The sequence below is a fragment of the Taeniopygia guttata genome, chromosome Z (genome assembly GCF_048771995.1).
Source record: "Taeniopygia guttata chromosome Z, bTaeGut7.mat, whole genome shotgun sequence".
Taxonomy (NCBI): domain Eukaryota; kingdom Metazoa; phylum Chordata; class Aves; order Passeriformes; family Estrildidae; genus Taeniopygia; species Taeniopygia guttata.
This window is the reverse complement of record NC_133063.1, coordinates 40,571,439-40,596,258: the sequence shown is the minus strand read 5'-3', so window position 1 is coordinate 40,596,258 and position 24,820 is coordinate 40,571,439. Positions and strand designations below refer to the sequence as shown.

General features: G+C 44.0%; 2 protein-coding genes across 5 annotated transcripts in view; one reads left to right on the top strand and one right to left on the bottom strand.

Moving 5' to 3' along the window:
* EPG5 (ectopic P-granules 5 autophagy tethering factor) overlaps positions 1–24,820 on the bottom strand; it is a 103,600-nt gene that overhangs the window by 7,806 nt on the left and 70,974 nt on the right. The window contains exons 45-46 of one of the 4 annotated variants that reach the window (XR_012053251.1): positions 19,283–19,346; positions 9,749–17,313 (exon numbers count right to left, since the gene is read on the bottom strand). The exons of 1 other annotated variant lie outside the window; for it this stretch is intronic. The gene's annotated coding sequence lies outside the window, so the exon portion shown is untranslated. Of the gene's footprint in view, positions 1–9,748; positions 19,347–19,381; positions 24,446–24,820 lie in introns of those variants that run through there. 2 more of the 4 variants (XM_072922756.1, XR_012053252.1) reach the window with 2 other exon arrangements.
* Positions 795–15,290, top strand: LOC105760841 (urea transporter 2). Its single transcript, XM_012577514.5, has 9 exons — positions 795–935; positions 6,042–6,204; positions 6,924–7,113; positions 7,551–7,679; positions 8,798–8,990; positions 10,581–10,728; positions 11,319–11,453; positions 12,363–12,412; positions 13,419–15,290. Exons 2-9 carry the CDS (start codon positions 6,057–6,059, stop codon positions 13,593–13,595), a joined length of 1,170 nt encoding a protein of 389 aa, XP_012432968.1. The 5' UTR covers positions 795–935; positions 6,042–6,056; the 3' UTR covers positions 13,596–15,290.

Sequence of the window (24,820 nt, the reverse complement as noted above, 5' to 3'; positions counted from 1 at the left end):
CATTCTCTCCAGCACCCAGATCAATTTGCAAGGTTGCTCTCTCAGCCATCACTGTGAAAGGGTACTAAAGACAATTCTACTATGGCTTAAATTAGCCTACAAGGTCCCTTAAGTTCACAATCCTCTTCTCTGCCCTTTCTCCTGAATTACTATTCAAGGCTTCCCTCTCCAGCCTCTTCTCTGTCATTTGCAGCACTTTCACAGCTTTATAAACCCCCTATATGCCACATTTCTGATTTTCAGCAGTGAGATGGGGAGGATAGATTAAAAATATTTCTTAAAAAAAAAAGAAAATAAAGAAAAGTATCTCTTTGATTTCTCATATGAGTGATAAAAAGCTATGAAACATTGGAAGGTCACCAGGTCTTGCACTGCATTTCATTAACAGAATAGTGCTTTTGTAAATTATCCAGAAACAGGAAAATTTCATAGGCTGCTGAACACAAAATGCTATGTTACACATTCCCAGGTCAGAATTTTGATAGGGAAGGATGCTAAGTTGTATTGGATAAGGAAGATAATTCTGGAGAGGTCAAGTTCAGGTAACTGAGAGTCCATTTTAAAATCTTCTGTTCTTTTAAATGGTAGAGAAGGAGAAAGGGCAAAGTTAAAGGAGAATTAATTTTTTTTTTTTTTAATAAGGAAAAAGTAAAAATAAAATAATTTAAAAAAAAAAAAAAAACCAGCAGGAAAGAGGATATTTGGATAGATTGTTGGCAAGAGACCCGGGACAGAGCAAGAGGAAAGGTGGAGAATTCCAAAGGGAACTTTCTTAATATTCACTTGGAGCTCACTAAGTGGGAGGAGAAACAAATCAGTAATATCAGGACAGGAGCCATGCTAGCCTATATAAGCTGCTGGGGCAATTTCTTTTTCTCTACTTTCCTTCTGACCTCACCAGCAAACCTACAGCTACTCCCGAGCTCATCTGTGAGGTAAGAGCACTCTGTTCTTTCCTTTTAATGCACCCTGTTACTGACTTACCTGGGTCTTTCCTCTCCCTCAAAACACCTGGCAAACAGCATTTGAGCAGTCCTGCTGAAGGAGAGAGGCTGAGGCTCAGGAGGAGCACAGGAATCACAGTTATAAGAATCTTCTAGAAGGGTGAGGATTTGTTAGTACTGCTTAGCCCAGGTGTCTGAGCCTTGGAGGAAATAGAGGAAAGAAATAAATTTTAAAAAGAAATAACCAGAACTCTTTAACATTTCCTTTTACTACCTTTCCATTCTGCCAAATGAAAATGCCCAGATAGTAATAATACACAGCTGAGGAGATAGTGTCTCTGTATTCCTCTGTCCCTGAGAGACAGGTCTCTGAACACTGAATTGCACGTGAGCTTAATGAATATTTGAATCTGAGGGTTAAGCTTTTTAATACTTTGAAATATATCTTCTATGGGAGAACCTGTATTGTTTTCTTCCAGTGACGGTCAAATGCATTATAACCTGTTTCAAGGATCGTGCTTGTGCATGTGTGTGTTCCTATGCCTAACACAACATTAATCCAGCTTTACTACACCCCTGGTAACATTACAGGGGCTGTGCTGGAATTAGAGCTGCTGAGAATCTGGTCCTTTTCTCCTATTGTGCTTGGATGCAGGAATTCCTCTAAAAACAAGCTGGTCATCGAGCTTGGCTGCCTGCAGACTTCACAGCAAGAATTCAGAGAATGTAATGCACAATGGCTGCAATTGTGCGGTAGCAGGTCCTTGGTTCCTTGCACAAAAAAAATACCTCATCATAAATTAAACCCTCAGAGAAACCTGGATTTTGGCAGGGAGAAAAGAAAATTACAGAAAGAAGAGAAAGCACTAGATAACTAGATAACAGGTAAAAGTCCCATGTCCAAGCTTAGAGGTGCCCATTACCTGGCGTATTAATCAGCCAAACTAAAGACTGTGTCCCTCTCCCAGCTGCAAGCACAACACTGCTCTTAGGATGCACGACACAAAACCAACCTGTGGCCAGGCTTGTCTCCTCCTCAGCAGGCGAATAAAGGAGCATTTGCCGGGCCAGATGCTGCAGGAGTGCAGCCCCAGCACAGGGCCAGCCTTAACTGGTGCCGTGGGTATGGTGTAACAGGAAGGAAGTGTACACAAGGGGAAGGAAAATTGATTTAGGGAGACACGGGATTGCATAACGTCAGTACATTGCTACAGGACATTTATTAACTCTGAAAGGATGATTAAAAAAACACGGTAGATTAACATCTCGACCCTGTGATGATTTCATCTTCATGAAAGAGAAACATCTCTGTGTTTTCTGCTTTGTTTCATGGGAAGCTCTCACTTCCCATGAAAATGGTTTCCAGTAGTTTTTCTGCACTTACAGCACACTACAAACCACTTGCACTTGCAGCACTGAGATGAAAAGTGCATTCAGACTGGCTGTGCCTGGGTTCTGCTGCTGCTCCTGTATCTCACCAGTTGCACACCAGCACTGAGAGTTTGTACTGCAGGGCTGGAACACCTCTTGAGAGTTTATGTGAGACAAGGCAGTGTGCTCCAAGCTGTCTGATAACAGGACTTAGTCTTTACAAAAACTTTTTTCCCAGTCTAATAGAAATCAAGAGTTAAAAAAAAAAAATTACCAAACCCAAACCTACCCCCCTGTAGAAGCCAAGTAGTCTCTTCCAGCAGAACACGCCTTTTGCAATTATTTCCATTTCCTTGCTTTGTGCACTAAGAAAAAATAATGCTTTCAGTGAAAACCATGTGTTTGCATAACTTCAGCTGCAGGTCTTCAAAAGAGCTGCTGCAGACCAGCACACATGAGATCCCCATCAGAGCATGTACAGTTCAGTTCTGCATTATTATTCAGACATCACTGTGCTAAAATTCTCTGAGCATATCCACAATTCTGAGATAAGACACCTTTTGTATTCTCTCTTTTCTTAAATACCTGCTGTCCCCTACTTCCTGAAGTAATGTGTTAACAAACTATTAATCTATGCATATGTATGGTAGGTACTGCTTTGTAACATCACTAAAAATGCCTAAAAATTTTATGCTGGTGCCAGTTTCCAAGTGTTTCACTACCTCTTTATGCTCTTATTGGACAACTGAGTAGAAGTAGTGCAAGTCCTTCATACTTGGTATTTCTGAATAGATGAGACAAGCCCCAGGGCTGTGATGACAGCAAAATCCCCTTAGACAGGACACAGCCCCCACACAGTGCGTGGGATGGGATTCAGGGAAGTCATGAAACCAGTCGGGCTGGATCTGGGCTTTTTCTGTCTCATGAAGACCCCATCCTAAACCAAAGGTCTTCTTGGCCTACACCCACCTCCAGCCTGGCTGCTCTGAAGGTGAGGAGGCTGTTCAATAATGGTTTCACTCTGTCTTAGCATAAATAATCCCAGAATATTTGGGGTTGGAACGGCTCTTTAAAGCTCATCCAGTCCCACTCCGTGCCACAGGCAGGGACACTTTCCACTAGCCCATGTTTCTCCAAGACCTGTCCAGCCTGGCCTTGAGCATTTCCAGGGATGGTTCAACCACAGCTTCTCTGGGCAATCTCTGACAGGGCCTCTCCATCCTGACATGGAACAACTTCTTCCTAATGTCTAATCTAGCCCTGCCCTCTCTCAGTTTGAAGCCTCTGCCCCTTGTTCTGTCACTCACCTGATGCTCTACTGAATGGCTGAAGTTCCTGCGGTCCCTCTAGAGAGACCCATCCCTAGATCAAACGGGAGTGCCTGAGGGGTTGGAATAGATGAACTCTAAAGGTCCCTTCCAGCACAAAGTATTCTATGATTCTGTGACACAATGAACATGAGTTTCAGCAGCAGCAGGATGGGAGGTAACCGCAATCACCCCGCAGCCTCTGTGACTCTGAATGCTCCAGAATGTGCTGGGCATCCACTGGGTGTGAAGCTGGAGACAGGTTAGTGCAAGTGACTCAACAGGTCACCTGGTCTTTTTGCCATGCCAGCTGCAGTGAGCTGGCTTCATTTCTGCCAGGAAATGTGGAAACCCAGGGCAGAGGAGCACTGCCAGCTCACATATGCGTTTATACGGCAAAGAAATACATCAGTTTTTTGGTGAATTCAGGCTCTCAGCCTCATCCCTTTTTATCTCCACTGTACAAGTGGACTGGACAGTGACTCCAGCACTTCACATGCGCATTGCACCCCTTTCTGCAGACTCCTGACTCCTGTGTGCAAACAGCTCCTCACTCAGCTTGCAGGGGAACACCCAGCATGTCTCACAGCATCGTTCTGCACTGCAGCAGCACTTCACCTTACAGGTTAGCAACAAGGAAAGCTCAAGTTGCATAAAGAGGGAGATCCTTTAAAAGGAAAATGTAAATGCACTTTCACCAAACTGAGAGTATTTATCTTGGCTGGAAATTTTGATTTAACTGAAAGTACATTCAGTTCACTTATTCCAGAATAAAGTGTGAAAAAAGTAAAACCTAATGAATTAATGTAGTGAATTATAACAGACCCAAAAAAAGCCTTCCTGTATCAAGACACCATCCCTAGCACCACTCTTTTCCTCCTCTTCTTCCTTAGCCTTTTTATTCCAGGCCCTTATCTACATGCACACAAAACCAAACTCAATACTTTTCTCTATATACTGGTCCTGTAACCATATTCTCACATGGAACCTATCCTTTTATTAGCTGGGCTCTTCCAGAAGGCAGAAAAATGTCCATTTATTATTTGTGCAAATATTTACTGCTTCCTGAAATGTCACCACCAGCCCTCCAGTACCACAGAGTAAGAAACTGGCCAGGATTAACCAATGGTGCATTAACCAGGCTTTCCCCTACACAGACTCAGAGCTGCTTAACCACACTGGAGGGTCTGGAAGTGCAATGCCAAGGGGTGAAGCAGCTTAAGTACTCAGCACCTGTTTTTCTGAGCTATGGGTTCTCTCCCCATTCTGTTCACAAGGCCTTTAATAAAGTTTTGAGTGAGTCAAGGATGAACACAAGACCTATGTGTCTGTATCATCCTATTTAGATTACCAGCTCCCAATATAAATTCATCATTTCTTGCACAAGCTGGCATTCACCAGTGAGACCTGAAGCACCACTGGTTCTGCATTCACACAACACACTTTGTCTGATGTTTGCTTGATAATTACCAATAATTAGTTCAGGAAACAGAGTATGCTCCAGAAACAGGGGTTTTTATTTATTTAGTGACTTCATATTCAGAATTAGCTCTTAGACAAACAATGAATTGCCTATAGGCACTGGTTTTATGTGTAAGCCTCTGATCCATGTGCCTGAATAATGCTGTCTAGGCTGTATGAGGTGCCAAAGGTAATTCCAGCAACACCTTATGCAAAGGGGATGTGTCCCAAAAGGGACCCCATCTCCCAGTCCTGCACCCCAAACACCTTATTTAGGCCTAAACACCTTTGCTGGGCCTATAACAGTCCCCTACCTTATTTAAACTTTTTATAGCACCTGGTAAATTTAATAAGTATATTTTCATTAGTCTCCAAGGGTTTCTTACTACAGCTTACAACATGCAGTCCCCAGTATTGCCTCAGCAGAAAAGAAAGCAACATGACTAAGGCAGAGTGGAAAGTAAGAACTGTGGATTTGGGTATCACACTCTTGAATCAATGCTGGGTACTTCTAAAGATTGGTCTGCTTAAAGTGCAGTTCAAATGAGAAAAAGGAATGTATGAATGCATGTGAGTAATAGAATAAGGCACCATGGACAACCCCAGGCTAAGCCCTTGCCCATGAGAAAGGTTGAACTGATCCCAATAGGTGACTATAAAACTGAATTTTGGTGCCTATTAGTGATGGCTGATGGATTAATTCAAACTAGAAATATGGGTTAAACACAGAGAAGCTTAATGAAAGAGACGTATTCTTATAACTGTGTGGAAGTCTGGGAGGATAGGGAATGTGAAGAGGGAATGTGCTCATGGACACAAAAGAACCAGGTGTTCAGAGTAAGGATTTTCCTCTTTCTGGTTCCAAAGTAACATGTGGTAAAGACAATAAACATGGATCAGAAAGAGACATTGTAATGAGTTCTCTTTTTTTTTTCTTTTCCCTTGAATTTTATCAAAGGTTCAGAACATCAATATGGAAAACTGTGTTGATGTCAATATAGAAACGAAGGGGGAAAGAATGCCAATGAAGCAAAATCCACTGAGCACAGGTGGGAAAAGTTTCTGCAGAGCTGTGGGTTACCTCACTGGAGACATGAAGGATTTTGGAACCTGGCTGAAAGGTAAATCTACTTCATTGTAACTAGTGACAGTGGATTACAAAAAAAAGCACATCAAAGGAGTAATAACTATCTTCTTAGTGATGTGATTCAAGTTAGAGGAGTATGGAAACTACCTCTACCCTGATTTATGCCTGTTTTGTAGGGGGGAAAAAATCACCTTTGTGCAAAGATCGACATAGTGCTTAAATCTTGAGGGTGTCTGAGATGACATTCACCTCCCAGCATGCCATGTACAAAGCACATTTGGTCCCATAGAACATAGCCCTGGATGGTTATTCTGTACTCTGCCATCCTTCTTAATACTTCAAGTCCTTTCAGCTGAGCAGTTTCTGTCAAGCCTAATGCCACTGTGAAGTTAAACTACACATCGGTAGGTGTGTTTGGTCCCTGTAATAAATCAGCAGTGGGACACACACGTAATTCGTCATCTGAGCCACAGACATCATAAATTAGCTGGTTCATATGAATCTGGTCCAGGGTACTTTATAACACAGGGTTCTGGCAACCTCACTGTTCATCTCAGTTTTCCAGCTGTAAGCCTTCACTGTGGACCATAATAAATCCCTGTCAGATTTTACAGTCTTGTTGATTCATTGCTTCAGTCGTGGTGCCAAGTCCCACTGCCAAAACTTTTCCTGAGTTTCAAAAATACATCCCAAATCAGTACCATCTACAGACTTTAGGGGGCTTGTTTTATTACTGAATTTGATCTTTTCCAGACAAACCTCTCACGGTCCAGCTCCTTGACTGGGTGCTGCGTGGGATATCCCAGGTGATGTTTGTCAACAATCCCCTCAGTGGGCTGGTCATTCTGGCCGGTCTCCTGCTGCAGAACCCGTGGTGGACACTCACGGGATGTGTGGGAACAGTTGTCTCAACTTTAACAGCACTTATTCTGGGTCAGGACAGGTAAGTCCATCCTTTTCCCGCTCAGGGTAAGGTGACACTTCAGTGCTGACTTATGTGTTAGGTATTAGATGTGGATGAGAAGCCTGAATTTAGTGGGAGGTGTCCCTGCCCATGGCATAGGGTTGGAACAAGGTGGTCTCTAAGGTTCTTTCCAACCCAAACCTTCTATGGTTGTGTGATCCAGCCTTGAATGGGGATGTATCTGGTCTAGTAGGACCAGACAGATCCTCCCAGCAGCTGCACCTGGTGCAGAGGGACACTGGACAAACCTGCAGAAGGGGTAGGTGCTGACCCAAGTGTGTGAAATCAAATTTCGGTGGATGAGTGCCAGCAAGTCATCCCCCAAACAGAGCCACAGCTGGGTGGGGAGGGAGGGCTGATGTGAACAAAGCATCCTCAGGGGAGGAGACTTCAGGACAGCTGTTCCCTCCACACAGATCAGCCATAGCAGCAGGCCTTTATGGATACAATGGGGTCTTGGTGGGACTGCTGATGGCTGTCTTCTCTGCTGATGGAGACTACAACTGGTGGCTCCTCCTGCCCGTGGCACTGGTGTCCATGACCTGGTAAGACAGATGGCTCCTCTGCTTCTCCTTCCAGCCCCAGAGTCCCCACACATGTGACTGAGCTGTTGCTTTTCTATGCAGCCGGCAGTGGAAAGTGAACACAGCATATGTACCGTTAGATCTGCGTTGTGATTTACACTTTTAAACTCAGATGAAATCCAGAAACAAATAAAAATACCCACATAATCACAAGTAATCCCAGTGGGGAAAACAAAAATCAGTGGCTGATCATGTGTATTTCAATGTTCTGAATGTGAGTCATATTGCTGTGATGCATCAATTCATTTCTGTTTCAAGAGGAAAATTATTTTCACTATTTCCTACCATCATCAACCACAAGTGCTTCATCTATTTAAGTCACCATATAAAAATGTCATGAAAATTTACTTCCCCAAGTACAGAAGCTATTCAGTGGTCCCAAGACATGATGGTTGACACTAATCAAAACAAACAACTAGCAATATTTTACTCGTATATATGACACCATAATCCGCTAGGTATTTGGCCAGCAAAAAATGTTGAAACCTGGTCTTTGACCCCAAAATGTCTAGTTGCAGACTGCTAAAACCATACATGTAATTTGTCTGCCTGAATTTCGTGTGGTGTTACAGTCACTTTAATGTCAGCTTTTACTGCTGATCCACAAGCTTGAGCAAGGGCACACAGCCACATTCACAGCTCACAGTTCACTCAGACCCAGCATGGGTATCACAGTCTCAGTCCACCTCAGGTGCTAAAAAGAAAAAGTAAACACTGAGATTGAGCTGGGGAATAACTCCATTAAAACACTAGATCCTGCCTCCTTCACATTTACCAAATTCACCATACATACTAACATAACATGACAGGAATCTATCTGTACATTGATAATTGCCTTTGGAGGGGTAGGAAATTTATGGAGTGACTCTTTCTGTCTCTGATTTGATCAGAAAGACTGAGGAAACTAAATAGATAGAAAGAGGAGAAGAGGGTGTTTTTCTTTTTGTTTGGTTTGGGGTTTTTTGTTTGTTTTAAATAGACCAAATTTCCTGCAGCTGGGTTTATAGTTGGATGTGGTTCTGGTGTGATTTTTGCCCATCTGAAAAGCTTTTAGTGAGACCATTTTGTTCTTCTTTCAGCCCTATTTTTACCAGTGCCTTAAGTGCAGTTTTCTCTAAGTGGGACCTGCCTGTTCTCACCTTGCCTTTCAACTTGGCCTTGACCCTCTACCTGGCTGCTTCAGGACCACACAGCCTCTTCTTCCCTACAACTGTCATTCATCCTGCAACAGCAACACCGAATGTCACCTGGGCAGAGGTGGAAATGACAATGGTAGGATGTCTTAAGGGTGATAGTCCCCTTCACTTACAATTAAAAATACTACAGAAACTTATCATCTTCCTTTATAAATTCCTGTGGATTGGGTTGGATGACACCTTAAATGACCATCTAGTCCCCTCCCCTGCAATAGACAGGGACACCTTCCATTATCCCAGGGTGCTCAGGCCCCATCCAACCTGGCCTTGGGCACTCCCAGGGATCCAGGGGCATCCACAGCTGCTCTGGGCACCCTGTGCCAGGGCCTGCCCTCCCAGCCAGCAATTCCTTCCCAATATCCCATCTGTCCCTGCCCTCTGGCAGTGGAAGCCATTCCCTGTGTCCTGTCCCTCCCTGCCTTGTCCCCAGTCCCTCTGCAGCTCTCCTGGAGCCCCTTCAGGCCCTGGCAGGGGCTCTGAGCTCTCCCTGGAGCCTTCTCTTGTGCAGGTGAACAGCCCCAGCTCTGCCAGGCTGGCTCCAGAGCAGAGGGGCTCCAGCCCTGGCCTCCTCCAGACTGGCTCCAACAGGTTCACCTCCTTTGTTACTGTATTATGGTCTGGCAGTACAAAATTTGATTTATAAGAGAATTATTATCCAAAATATAAGGGTTTACTCTAGGAATATACATTTTTGATAGCTTGAAAATGAGAACCTTTTCACGTGCAGTTGGATCCAAGTTATAGATTATAATCTTCAAATACTCTCTTGAATCCAATTACCCATTTCTATTTACTATACTGATCATCCCCCCATAGGTAAGGTTGTGCTGAGAATTCCAGTTAACTCACAGGGTAATTTTATTTTTTCAGATATAAACTGTTTATAAAATTACATCTTTCTGATTAGACATGAGCAAGCAGATATTACTGTGTTAGAATGGTTAAAAAGTTAGGTGCAGGTACACATTCACATATTTTTAATTTATATTCAAGTGGGGACCTTTCCAAAGGAACATTTTATTCTTCTGGATTACACCATAAACAATACAGACACCAGAGTAACTATTTTCTGCTAAGGCTCAGCAAAGTATTTTAAGGGATTCCCAGGGAGTGATTAAGAAAAGGAAGTTAATTGACACTAAATAAAAACCCACAAGTGACATTTCTCACTGGTGGCACATACTTTTATGGAGACTGTATACAGAAAACTGCCTCAAAACCATCTCTAAGCTGTGGTGATCAGGCTGGGCTCTGTCCCACCAGCCCAGCAAGTGTTGCTCATATTTCTAGTGGATCCCAACCATCCCCTAAGTTCACTCTCATGGTCCCTGTGGATATGCAAAAATGGTCCAGTCAGCAGCACATGCAAAGAGGAAGGATGATTAAACCCTTTCTCAAAATCTCTACCTTTGATCTTAGAGCAAAAACTTGGCAGAGGAGCTCAGGGCAAGGGAACAAGCCATGACTCATTTTCATTGAAGGGAAAACCCTGTGGAAATGCCCTGCTGTCTCCTGAGACCTGTCCAAATGTTCCACTTAAAAAGAAAGACTGCATCCAACAAATGCCAAACATGAGCCTGGCCCAGAAAAATAGGTTTAAAAACAAACAAACAAAAAGTTACAAGTTGATAACAAATTGTCTTGTTTGGTTTGTTAATTTCTACAGCTTCTGCAATCCATTCCAGTCGGCGTGGGCCAGGTTTATGGTTGTGACAATCCCTGGACTGGCGGAATTTTCCTGATTGGGTTATTTATCTCCTCTCCACTTATTTGTGTCCACACAGTGATCGGCTCAGCAGTGGGGATGCTGGCAGGTAATGATTTGTGCCACAGAGTTATATAAAAGCATGGAGAATAAAACAGGTACTACAATAAGTGGAGCAATTAAAGCCACAAATATTTCACACAATGGAGAATGGCTGCTTGGAAACAAAATCTACTTGAACTTCTGTTTTAAGATTTTTTTTAATTGGCTTCTCCATTCTCTTACCTTGTTTTATGACGGTGGAATCCTTCAGAAGAAACAAGTGTCTGTTGTGCTGAGATAATTTTTACCACAAAATACTTAATTTTTGGGTGTATCCTGGTGGGTTTAGGGGCAGATCAATGGAAGTCACAGCCATCAGCCTGAAAGTGCAGGCCTCAGGGATTCATTTAAGGTTCACATGTAGGTTCATTCACCCATATGTGTTCTGTTGGAACCAAATTGCCAAAGTCAGCTCAGCAGCAACAGGAAAATTCTGCCACGACTCCCTTAGACACTTAGACCCTAGCAACATGACTACAAACAGCTCCATGTACAAATGCTGGCTAGAACCTTTGAAAAACTGAATTTGTGCCACTTCTCCACCACTTTTATCTCTTTGGCCAAGGAATGACACATTTCTCTGACTTTATTTTCCAGGGCTGAGCTTAGCAATGCCATTTAACCAAATCTACTCGGGGCTGTGGGGCTACAACAGCTCCCTGTCCTGCGCTGCCATTGGGGGCATGTTCTTGGCTCTCACCTGGCAGACACACCTCCTGGCCATGGCCTGCGGTAGGTACCTGGTGGGTTTTCACCTCCCCTAGAGGTGAGACAGGATGCCTTTGCAGCAGAGGAGGACTGGAGACAGATGGGCACTCGGGGCAGGCAGATGGGTGTAGGTGAGGTTGACGGGTGGTAGAGCTGTGTGTCGAAGCCACACTTTAACTCACTCTGTGCTTTCATTTTTGGCCAAGAGTTGTGTTTAGAGAAAGAGCTGTGATCAGCAGACACACGAGTTAACTGAGGTTTTTGAAATCAAATACTTTGTTTCGAGATATTGTGTTTGTTCGCTCATCGCTGGATGAATCATGGGGTTTTTTTTCCAGCCATAGATACCAGCTCAAATTCCTTCTTTGAAGAAGGACATGCCTAATCTTTGGGAAGAGTGGACCTCTACTCTAGTCAGACAGTACACATTCCCCATTCTCCTGAAATGGATTAAAGGCATGAGCTGGGCAACACAGCAGGGTTGAAGAATTATTTATAAGGCAATTCCATATGAAATTTCAATATCAGAGCAAGCTGGGAGTGAAACTATTGCTCATTCAGTGTTCATACAGCTCTGTATGTCACCTTCAAGCCCTGAAGGCAGGACAGATGAGAGTGGGGAGGTTATTTTCTTATTTAACCCTATCCATCAAGCTACTTACTTTCTATGTCAGTGCATTTTTCAAAAGCCTGTGATGCCACACCACATTTTTTATCACTCCAGTTTGGTTGGTTGGTTGGTTTGTTTGTTTGTTTTGCCCTCCCATAAGCTCCAGGTTGGAGGGGACACAGGTAAGGGGTTCAGCAGGGTCCTCCCCAGACAGGTTCATAATCATTGGTTGAGTTATCCAAGCCAGAAGGAGAGATGTTTGTCATTGCTGTTCTACTCCACGAGCAATTGAACTCACCAGGAACTGTCTTCCTTTTCCACAGCACTCTTCAGTGCCTACCTGGGAGCAGCAATGACCCACATGTTGTCTGTGGTAAGTAGTTTATCAACTAAGGGCTGATTTCCAATGCTGAATTTCTCTGGCTTGTCAGGCAAAACACCAAGATGTGGAGAAAAATTCAGCCAAAGGCAGAAAGGGTCTGGGAAAGGGATTACTCTCTGCCCAGGCGGTTGGTGTGATTCCCACTAGAATAGGTGACCTAGAATCATCACTTGCCACTTTCCATCCTCAGTTTGATTGAACTTCCACAGCTCAGCTCTAGACACTTACGAGATCACAGAATTATGGAATGGTTTGTGTTGAAACGTACCTTAAAACTCATTGAGTTCCACCCCCTGCCATGGACAGGGGCACCTTCCACTGTCCCAGGTTGCTCCAAGCCCCACCTATTTTTGAACACTTCCAGGAATGGGGCAGCCACAGCTTCTCTGGGCAACCTGGGTTGCCAGGGCCTCACCACCCTCACAGGGAAGAATTTCTTGCCCATATCCAATCTAACCCTAAGGGGAAAAGCCATTCCCCTTTATTCTGTCTAGGCCCTTGCCCAAAGTGCTTCCCCAGCTCTCCTGGACCTGTTTTAGGCACTAGCAGGCTGCTAGAACATCTCCCCTCTTTCAGATATTTACTTCATGCCTGAAGCAATTGGGAAAAGGGCCCTGCATGTGTGCAAAGAAACATTAGATTCAGGTTAATTTCTTTTCTCAGTTGCCAGAAGTCAGTCAGTACCACAGCCCAGGGAAGAGATTAATGTTTCTGGTATCTGCTCTGCTGTATCATTGTCACCCACTCCTAACTCATGTCCAAGAAACCTTCCCCACGACAGATGAGGTAAATCTGTCACCAGAGCTGGTAGATGTTGTAGGCTGATGCACAATGTCAAGACATCATAAAGAAACCCAGCCTCAGTCAGGAAAGACTCAATGCAAAACCAAGTCTAGACTTCTTCCAGAAACATTGTTGCAAGGTGGCTGGCTCTGCGTGTTACTCTAATAAAAGAAAGACATGTAGTAAATAGGTGGTTTGTTATTATTCTTTGCAGTTTGGGGTGCCATCTGGAACCTGGCCTTTTTGCTTGTCTGCACTGACCTTCCTGCTGATGACCACAAGCCACTCTGCGATCTGCAGGCTGCCACTCTCCAAAGTCACCTACCCAGAAGCCAACCGAGCTTATTATCTGATGATGAAGAAACATGAGAGGTCTTGCTGTGAGGCATAGACCCAAGAAGAGAGAAACTCAGCAGATTTTAAGGCAAGAGCATGAGGTGTTTGCCCAACAGACCATGATTTGTGTGCTACAATGTCCAACACTACCACCCTCTGCGTGGACAGACTTTTCCCACCACACGTGCTTGTTCTATTAACAAGATTTCTATTAGGTAGGACTGGGCTGTGCTGGAAGGACCTTTCCCAAGATCAACCTGGTATGATTTTAAAGCACACATGTCTGAAACAACACTTGAATTATAAGCAATGGGAAAATGACTTGTAAGCTGAAAAGAAAAATCTCTATGAAATTGAAGATGCCGAAATCACACGTAAAGAAATAAAGAGCATCTTTCAGCATATAAGAGAACTTTAAATTAACGGCTAAACATCTTATAACAGCAAGACGAGGCATCTTAGAGAGTTTCATTGTAGCATAAAATTGAATAAAGAGCACTCCTTGCCAAATAGAAAATAAGTTGTGAAGAATTCTACCTGGAGCACCTCCCAAACCCCATGGAGAGAGATGTTCATTAGCAATCAACAAACATAAGACAGACTTGATTTTTGTGATTTTTGTGTTAATCTCATTATTTCTTTTAATATTCGAATCTGGTGATGGGTTAGCAAAGGAGGGGACATCAAGAAAGTCATTGCTGTCCCTTTCCTATACAATAAAATGGCTCTGTTCAGTCAATGCACAAAAATAGAACTAAATTGAACTGATCTTCTGGACTTCTCTCCCTCCACTCATCCCAGGAATATCAAACAGCAAAATGTTGCACTGTCCCAGCCTGCTGCTGAAGCTCAGGAGGCTCAGACGGGACCTTCTGGCTCTGCACGACTCCTGACAGGAGGGGACAGCCAGGGGACAGCTTCAAGGAAGCAGGGACAGGAGGAGAGGAACTGGCCTCAAATTGTGCCAGGGGAGGTTTCAATTGGATTGGATTATTTGGGATTATCTCCTCACATAAATGGCTATCAAGCCTAGGAACAGGTTGTTTGGGGCAGCAGTGGCATCCCCATCCCTGGAGGGTTTTAAAGGCCTTGTGAGTGTGACACATGGGGACATGGGACATGGGTCAGTGGCATCAATTCCATGATTCTGTGAAGCTGCTGCTCTGCCATTTCTCTCTGCCCCACAGTGGGAACGGGACATTTGAGGACCCTTCCATTTTGGCAGTCCAGCAGAGCTCTGCAGGACACCAGCCATGTGCCACCTCTGCCCAGGCTCCCTGGGTGTGCAGGCAGGGAAGAGGGAAGCTGTCCTTGCACTCAGCAGTGTGGGTGACCTCAACAGGCATTGACTCAGTCCCTCAATCTTTCAGCCTGGCTCACTGACATACTCTGTCTCATGTTGAAGCTCATATCTTCACTGAAAATATTCCATGTGCTCAAGTTCTTCAGCTGACACAGCCTACATGCATTAACGGCACACCAGGAAAAGCAAATAAAAACCTGTATTCCTTGTAGCAGATGAAATAAAATCAAGCATGAGTTTGGTGTTTGGAAAGGGGGGAAAAAAACCCAAACCGGGTATTTTTGCAAACATCACAAAGGCCTGACTGTAAAACATTTGTGATGAACTGTTGGCAGTATCTTCTGGTGAAGTTTTAGGTTTCCAGATGTTGAACAATATTTCTGTATGACTGATACTCACTTGTAAAATGTAGCATTTCCATGATTTACTTAATAAATATCCACATAATGTTCTGTGGAGTTAATTTCTAAAACAAACATACATACTTTTTTGAGTTTGCTTTAAGTTTCTCTCTCTTTATTATCATTAAGTTCTTCCAAAGGTAGGTTACCTCTTAAACAAGTAGTGTAGAAGACACTAGAAAATAAAATTTCTAAATTAGTGTATGTAGAATACATAGGAAACTTTTAAAATCTGTTCTTTGTGCTTATCACAGAATAATAGAATCACAAAATTGTTTGGGTTAAAGGGCCCTTGTTCTATTCCCCCCTGCCATGGGCAGGACACCTTCCACTGTCCCAGGCTCTCAAGCCCCATCCAGCCTGGCCTTGGGCATTCCCAGGGATCCAGGGGCAGCCACAGCTGCTCTGGGCACCCTGTGCCAGGGCCTGCCCACCCTCCCAGCCAGCAATTCCTTCCCAATAGCCCATCTGTCCCTGCCCTCTGGGACAGATTCCCAGAGGGAATCTGGGAATTCCACTCATTCCCCCTGCCACCCAAGACTTAGCCAAAATCCTCCTCCAGCTCTCCTGGAGCCATTTCAGGCACTCAAAGGAGCTCTAAGTCCTCCTCAGAGCCTTCTCCAGGATGAACAGCTCCAGGTCTCTCAGTCCTTTGGCATCAAACCTTCATAAACCTGCAAATGCAAAGCCTGGTTCTATACAGGAGGCACAATCAGCCCAAGGGACAGCACTGGGTCAACAGAGCTGCAGTCAGAGCTACAGAAGCCTCCTCAAGACAAGGCAGTGATTCATTCCTAGAGAAGATGCTGGACAGACCCCCAGATTGGGGTTAGATGAGGCCATGTTTTGTCTAGAGTATTCCGGGAGCAGGCACAGAGGGCCATGGAGATGCCCTGGGATTTGGAGTTCCTCTGCTCTGGAGCCAGGATGGGAGAGCTGGAGGTGCTCACTGGAGAAGAGAAGGCTCTAGGGAGATCTTTTTGTGGTTTCTCAGTACTTGTAGATTTCTTTAAGAAAAATGTGGACAAACTTTAAATCAGGGCCCGTTGCGATGAGAAATGGGTTCATGGTTTTAAACTAAAGGTGGATCAATTCTGACCAAATTAAAAGAAATTTTTAATGGGTAGGGTGGTGAGACACTGGCTCACTGCCCAGAGATTTAGTAGATGCTCCATCCCTGGAAAAAGTCAAGGTCCAGTTGGACAGGTCTCTGAGCCACTTGGTGCAGTAGAAGATATCCCTGCCCATTGCAGGGAGTTGGACTGATGACATTCAGGTGCCAAACACAACTCAAACCATTCTCTGGTTCTGTGATTTACTAAACTGTAGTGTAAAAGGGCATTTTAATGTCTGAACTGGGATCTCCCCACCCGGGACCACAACTGCCCCAGAGAGGCAAACCAACAGAAGTTGCTTTTACCCTTATGTCAAAATATGCACTCGAGCAAGAGAACACAATTTATGTCCAGTGTAAATCAGCAGATTTCCTCTGCCTGGGGCTATTTCAGCCTGCTGTTGCTGAGCAACAGGGACATTTTGGCAGTACCATAAAGAAATCATACACACAGAACTGAAAAACAACAAAAGATGAAGGCTATGTCCCAGTCATTTAGAAAGATTTTACACATCATTCAGAATTAATTCTACATTTTACATTATCCAGAGAATTTATTCTTCCCATCACCAAATAGCAAATAACAGTTATTTGGAAATTTGACATGTAAGTCAGTCAGAACATGCATATTATGCTTTTCCCCATTATTGTTCAAAACACTGTCTTTGCTAACAACTAATTTATCTTATTACTGAAACTGGGTTTTTTGGCAGGTTTTCTTTTTTTTTCTTTTTTTTTCTTTTTTTTTTCTTTTTTTTTTCTTTTTTTTTTTTTCCTTTACATCAGATAAATACTATTCAGATCACCCTTCTTTTTCAAGCATTCTTTTTTCAGTGTTGTCTCAGATACCCAGGTGATACCAGACTCATAAGAAACACAGTGGGCAGAAATGTTGGGGTATTTGCCTGGACTATCTCCTTCCCAGTGCCAGCAAAGAGTGTCATTGTGTACAGTTCTGAAAAGAAATACATATATAAATAAAATAAATACTATTAAAAGTAATTCACTGGGGGGGAGTTAATAAAAACAAAGAAATAAACAAAACATAAATAAAAAAGTAAAGTTTTATTTTAAAAAAACCCTAACTACTGGGAAACATCTGCTGGGAGTCACATTTTATCCAAAAGTCTAACTCAAATGAACTGCCTGACACACTTCCTAAGCTGCTTTCATTGATGATGTCTCATGTGCACAATTCTCCCCAAGACTCCCAGTTTCATGTCAAGTGCTCAAATCTGGGGAAATGCAACAATGCAACATCCTTTATCTGATCCTCCAGGACTGCAGCAGGTTCTGTTTGGCTTTCTGAGCTGCACATGAAATATAAACAGTATAAAGAATGCTGGTGTTGATAATTATCTAATCTTTTGACTCTTGACACAAAGTGAGAATGAATTGACACAGAATTTGGCCATAGCTGGGCATAATTCACCTGCTAAGAAAGATGCTACCCACGAGGAAGCAGGACTGTGCATTGAAAAGATTATTCTTGATTATTTCTTGATTGTTTCCCTCTCCCTCATTCACTGTATGACAGGTGAATTGTTAGGCACAAATTAGCACCTTTCTGAAGTTTCCCTTTGTCTTGCCATGGAAAACTGCCTTCAGGTAGAAAGGCCCATTTTGTTACCAGTAGCTGAGCTTTTTCTGGATCTGGAATGAGTGAGGAAACTGTACAACTCTCAAAGCAAATACACCTCAATGAATTAGGGCCCTCACTCTCCATCTTCTCAGAGGCACAGATAGACAATGGCAATTGGCTTATATATGTTGAAACAGAAATTGTTTAAACAGGAGTTGGAGGCCTTAATATTTCAGGGATGTGGGTCAGAAGGATCATTTTAGCTCCCCAAAGGTGCTTTACTTGCAAAGGGGCTGTGAAGGATGAATTACTTACCTTGAGGCTGAGGCCCCCTGACTTGCTGTTACCCTTCAGTGCATAGCAGAATCATAGAATAGAATCACAGAATGTCAAAGTTGGAAAATATCAAGTTCCCCCCAGCACTGCCAAGGCCACCACTGGCCCCTGTCCCTAGGTTCCACATCCACATAGCTTTTAAATCCCTCCAAAAATGGAGTCTCCCACCACTTCTCTGGGCAGGACCAGCCAGGGCTGGACAAACCTTTGAGTGAAGAAATTTTTCTGTGGGAACCCAGGGCAAGGGGAATATGTCCCTGTCTGACCTGGGGTACTCTGACTCTCAGGAAAGCACTGACTTTGACCCTCATTCATGGAGAAAGCCTCCAAAGCTTCAAAGTAAACTAGAAACCATAAAACTGTGAAATAGATTGTAGAGAGTAGTTTAGTATGTCACATGGGTCAGAAATTTAGATTTTAGGATTTTTAGCATACTGTAGATGGGTACAAGATGGAGGGTACAGGGTGGTGTCTCAAGTTCCTTTCTTCTTTCTTCTTTTTCCTTCTTCTTCTTGGGTTTGGGTGCTATCTTGTAATTGGGTAGGAAAATCCACATTGCGGGTCTCTAGGGGTCAGTTATTGGGTTAGAAAGGGAAATAATCTAGATATCACTTCTTAATTGGGAAGTTTAGTTTTTTATTAGACTTAAAAGGCCTTGCAACATGAGGTCATTAGCCATTTTTTGTGCTGTTTTCCTTCATGCAATATCTCTGTGAAAGAATTCTGACTTCTCCACCCCACTGAACATTTCAAATCCACTAATCCTTGACATTCTTTAGCTGCAACACCTCCAGTTTCTACCAGAGGTTATTCAGTATCTCCTTGCACCTTCACTGTCCATCTGCAGTCACCCATGAGCAGGATCCTCACCGGAGTTCACCCCACCCCAGCTGCCCTCAGGAGCTTCTTAGGAAGTACATACTATCCATTTCTCTCCTGATTAAAAAAACCCTAAAGACACAGAATTCTATTTCTGTGGGATGGAGAATGATAAAAAACATGTAACCTGATAAAAGGCTCCACAGCTCCAGCAACTTACTCCATCCAGGCGCAGGATCAACACTAAAGACCTGGGAAATCAACAAAACCATCACTGAGGCATTCAGAATGGGCAGATAACATGTAATTTGACCACCTTTCAATCCCATGATAGAGAAGACATTTTTAGTTTACACTAATTATCTAGAAAATAAAAAATTAAAAAAAAAAAAACCTAACTGCTTCAAAAAAGAAAGGATCCACACAGCAGTGCAACAAAAGACCAAAACATAATGGGGTTTTACATAAGAGAGCACAAGATTATACATAGCCAAAACATGACTGATACAGCTTTGGGATTAATTTGCCATTTTATAGCTTTTTATTTTACTAAGACAAGGGTGAATGCGGATCAAGGCAGAGAGAGGAGATAGAATAGTTTTGAAAGAGCAAATTCCCCTAATAAACCAAATGAGAGATGTTTGATGTGGCCTCAAATTGTGCCAGGGGAGATTTAGCCTGGATATTGTGAAAATTTTCTCCACAGAAAAGATGGTTGGGCACTGGAACACGGTACTCAGTGCACTGGTGGAATCTGCATCCCTGGAAGTGTTCAAAAGGCATGTGGCACTTGGGGCCATGGTTGAGTGGCGAATTCAGCGCAATTTCAGGTTAAGGGCTGAACTCTATGATCTCAGAGTTCTTTTCCAACCTTAATGTTTGAGCCTATGATTTTATGTTGTGCACTGCAAGTCCTGCTGGAGAATAAGAGCAGAGTAGCGAGAGCGGAAAAGAAAAGGAGACCTGTGCTTATCCCTGTGCACATTTGAAGATGTGATGAGAGGCAGCGATGGGGGTGTCACAGAAACGAGCGACATCTAACATCTAATGGTCTGCCTCAGACACAGGCTGAGTGAGACTGAGACATCCAGGCTTTACTCACTGAATATCAAAGGCTTTTTTCATTATCACAGAAGAGTTCATTTTTTTCATATTTTGCCTGCAATGGAAATTCCAGATGAACATTTTCCCCTGACTAGTACCTGCTGAAAGCAGAACTTGTCTTTCATCCTTAGCACCAGCAGGTGCCAAAAGAGGAATTGCACACAGGGGATGCAATCTGCACAGGTCCAGCCTAAACTCTGCTGAGACTTTGTGTGATGGTCCTCCATAACAAATCAAACCATCCATTAGGTCCCTCCCAGTGCTGGAAATCTCATCTGTAAGCACGTCACTTCCTCCCAGAGTGGGAATTCTGCAGGGAACCCACCAGGTTTACACACACCATCCAGGCAAAACAAGTGCCTGCCTTCAAGCTAGAGCACATGACAGGCCAGGGGATTTTGAAGCCCAAGTAGCTGAGGAGGAATGTCCAGAAGAATGCCACACAGGAAAGTCCATACAACAATGCTTCTCCCAAAGGACACTGCTAACTTGTATGCTGCAGGTTTAGGTAATAAATCCAAGGAGCCAACAGAAGCCCCATTTGTCATGTGACTTATCATCATGCCAGCAATTTTTGCACATTCCTTTGTTGCATTTTCCTTCCAAAGAATGATGGCTGTTTGTAAGACTTGCAGAAATATGTGATTTTAGATGAAGCTGTGAGAAAGCAACAAAAGAAAAGCACCCAAACAGTCTGACTTAGACACATAGGGCTGTTCCAGTGCTCCTCACGTACACATGACCAAAATTTCCACTGGTCACAGGAGGGGTAACCACAAACCAGGACTGGAGAAGACAGTTGCCTACAGTCATGTTACAAATCCATCCAAGATTTAAGTTCTCTTGGGAACTTATCCAACAGCATTCAGAAGATAACTCAGAATTGTTTATATACTCAGAGAAAAAGGGCAAAACCCTGACTATTCAAAATAACTGAACCTGACAAATGAGTGATTGTACCACAGAGGATGTACACGTCTGCTCTTCTTCATTGCTAAATCATGGGCTAATCTTTCCACAATGTGATTATCTGTACCAAAACAATGCTCTTTGTCTACAAGAAATTGGCCGTGTTTCATCAACATGGGCTGAATCATAAATTCTCTCTATGACAAACTGGCACAGGGTGCCCAGAGCAGCTGTGGCTGCCCCATCCTTGGAAGTGCCCAAGGCCAGTTTGGACAGGGCTTGGAGCAACCTGGGATAGCGGAAGGTGTCCCTGCCCATGGCAGCAGGTGGAACTAATTGAGCTTTAAAGTTCTTTCTAACCCAAACTATTTTATGATGCGATGACCTGCATTCCACTGCTTCCAAGCCTGCCTGTGGATGGCCTCAGTCACCCAGATCCCCAACAGAAACAGAAACCTCCTTTCCATCTTACATGCTGGGAACTACAACATAAGCAACCCAGGGACACATGTTTTTAACAGTTTGCATGCTTAAGGACATGCTACAAACATGGCAGAGTGAATCTCAAAAACCCCAAAGGTAAGCCCAGCCCCAGCCCAGTGGATTGTGGAAAGCCCAGGAAAAGCTTGCCTGCAGAGACTGCAGAGCCCTTCTGGTTAAGTGCACCGAGGTCTCTGAGGATGTCACATGAGAAGCAGAGCTTTGTGAGAAACCCGCCTGCCCTGTCTGCCAAGAATGCCATTAACTGTTCTCTCCATCCATCAAGTCCACTCCTAACCAGCACAGTCCCTTCACCACCTGCTTTACCTGATCTCAGCTCTAGTCCACCAGTGTTTTATCTACCCTGCAGCCTGACCAAATTTCATCGTGCTGATGCCCTGGCTCTCTCCCATCTCACTGTGCTTTAAGGTAGTCTCTTTATAAAGACCACAATCCATAAGAGGGCTCAGGACTGAAGAGAAGAGAAATTATTGTATGGAAATGGTAGGCAGCAATCTCTGCTGTCTGTGAGCAGGAACAGGACCAAAGGAATGGCTGGAGCTCTGCCAGGAGAGCATTAGGTTGGATATCAGGAAAAAAGATTCTTCCCCCAGAGGTTTTTGGGCACTGTCCAGGCTCCCCAGGGAATGGGCATGGCCCTGAGGCTGCAGAGCTCCAGGAGAGTTTGGACAGCGCTGCCAGGGATGCCCAGGGTGGGATTGTTGTGGTGTCTGTGCAGGGCTGTGAGCTGGACTCCATGATCCTGTGGGTCCCTCCCAACACAGGATATTCTATGAAGTATCCTCATGCAAGGGGGTCCTTCCTGCCCTCAGCTCCATGGCTCTGCTGCGCTCTGACAATGCAGCATCACCTCTGCCACACTCCAGGCTGCAGCTCTCCTCCACCCCACCTTGCCACCACACTTCCTCAGCGTCTCTCACTCTGCCACCTCTGTTTCAAGAATCCTGGGGAGTTCCCTTTCCAATCCTGCCTGTACAGGAACGCTGAGCTTCCAGCAGGACCCTGCCAGTGAGCCAACAGCAACGCGCACATACGGTTGTGAGCAGGGAGTATTGAGGAATGTAAATTATCTACTGTTTGCTCCAACCCACATGAGGTGAGAGTTGATATGAACAATGCACTCCCCATAGCACCTCTCCTCCACCTTATCAGCCTCTGATCTTAATCCCAGGAGTCAATGCCATCATCAGTCACTGTTAATGAGATTGAGCTCCCCTAGGCAGGGGCCTTATCTCACTCTGTATCTCAAGAGCCACATGAGGTTATGTCAGTCTTGCAATTAAGTAAAGGTTACACTGGCCTTTAGAGTTAGCACTGGCTTTTTTGGGAGCACTTCTGTGCTATCAGAGATCAGAGGAAGCAAAAGCAAAAAAGGCAAGTTTTCTTCAAACTGAGAGTAGGTGTAGATTAGATATTAGGAAAAAATTCTCCCTTGTGAGGGAGACTGACAAAGGTTGCCCAGTGAAACTGTGGCCATTCCATCCCTGGAAGTGTTCAAGGACAGGCTGGACAGGGCTTGGAACAACCTGGGATAGTGGAAGGTGTCTCTGTCCATGGCAGGGAGGTTGAAACTAGGTGATCTTTAAGGTGCCTTCTAACCCAACCCACTCTATGATTCTATACATTCCTTTACATGCTACAATTCACATGATACTTCCATTTTTGGTACTTTCTGATCCAGCTCAGCACCAACAGCACAGACAGCAGGTTTTGGACACTTACATATATTTTGCCACCTATTGCCACTAAAGGTTCCACTTTACCTGAAATGTTTCCTGAGGTTAAAGTAAAGAGTAAACACACAGGCAATAACTTTGAGTCTGTGATTCTGCATTTATATGATTTTGATTTAGTAAGTCCTCTGTAAGCCCTGCTGCATGCATCAGTTAGAAAATCACACCCACTGAGAAAACCAGACTCTAAGAACAACCCCAGTGAAAGTTTAACTGCAAGAAAAGCCCACCACCAAACTGCCTTCTGGGGAACCCCTGCCACAAGGCAAAAATTACTTCTCTTGGCTCTGCCAGAGGCAGATCACTCCATCAGGGCAAGGGAAGTTGCTGCCTTCATCTCTCTCATCTAATTCCTGTCCCAGCTAGAAAGGAGCTGATCTTGCACTGACAGGCTCTGCCAAGAATTCAAGTCAAGGTCTCCTGTTCCAACACCAGTTCAGAACACTGCCTGCTCTTCACCCAGGTCATGTGCTACCTACAAAAATTATTTGTTGTGGTCTCCTTAAAGGCACAAGTATCTACAATGCCATTGACACACTCTAGCCTCTGCCTATAACTCAGTGGCAGATTTAACTGTAGCATAGACAGTCCTGGGTCAATCAGGTCAAGGCTGTCAGTGAATATTGCCTCTGGACACAGTTTGTGGGGAAGAGTGATCACGCAGCCCTGCCTCATTTATTATCTCAACAGCTTGGCTTCAGAGCTGCAGCTCTCCTCCCACACTGGCACAGTGCAGGGGCTGTGGGAGCTGTGCCTCCCTCCACTTCTTCCTTTCACACATGGTATCTCAGCACCAAGGTCAAATCCAAGGTTTGGAATTCAGTTCAGGAGCAAATGGATGAAAACCCTCTAGGCTATGCTAGAAATTACATAGCAGAATAGATTAACAAACACAATGGTATCCTCTGGCCTTTATTAGTTTCAAACTCATGCTGGGCCATTTTTAAGAGTAGAGATGATAGTGAGGTACCCTTGCAAGGTTACAAACCTGTGGATGATCCTTACAGAAGCTGAGGAGCAGTCAAAGCACTTCTGGAGTCACACAGCAACAGGTAATGCCAAGTGGAGAAATTCAGCTGAAGTTCACCAGCAAGAGGAAATGGCTAGACAGTCCAGGTTTAACCACCAAGATTCCAGCCAAAAAAATAAAATAAATTAAAAAAAAAAAAAACAAACCAAAAAAAAAAAAAACCCAATCAACCAAAAGCCATTACAGCATTCTGGTTAAACTTTGCATTTAAATCAGTGAAAACACTACAGGCTAGCAGAGCTTAGGAAGGACAAAGGACAACAGGATGGAACATTTCTCAGAGAAGATGCCACAATAAATGCCACTTTAAAGGGCACAGGATCTCAAGCAAGGCAGGATGTGGGTGAGCGAGTGACAAGAGGTGTAGAGTTATTCTCCAGAGGCATATTCTAGAGAGGTGCCACATTCATTACTACATCTCATTCTGAGTGCTTCTGAATCTGTTTGG

Excerpts from the sequence above, each read along its gene's own strand:
- LOC105760841 (XM_012577514.5), top strand. The coding sequence starts at position 6,057 with ATGGAAAACTGTGTTGATGTCAATATAGAAACGAAGGGGGAAAGAATG. Across the intron at positions 7,680-8,797 it reads GCACTGGTGTCCATGACCTG|CCCTATTTTTACCAGTGCCT; the intron begins GTAAGACAGATG and ends TTCTTCTTTCAG. Across the intron at positions 10,729-11,318 it reads AGCAGTGGGGATGCTGGCAG|GGCTGAGCTTAGCAATGCCA; the intron begins GTAATGATTTGT and ends TTTATTTTCCAG.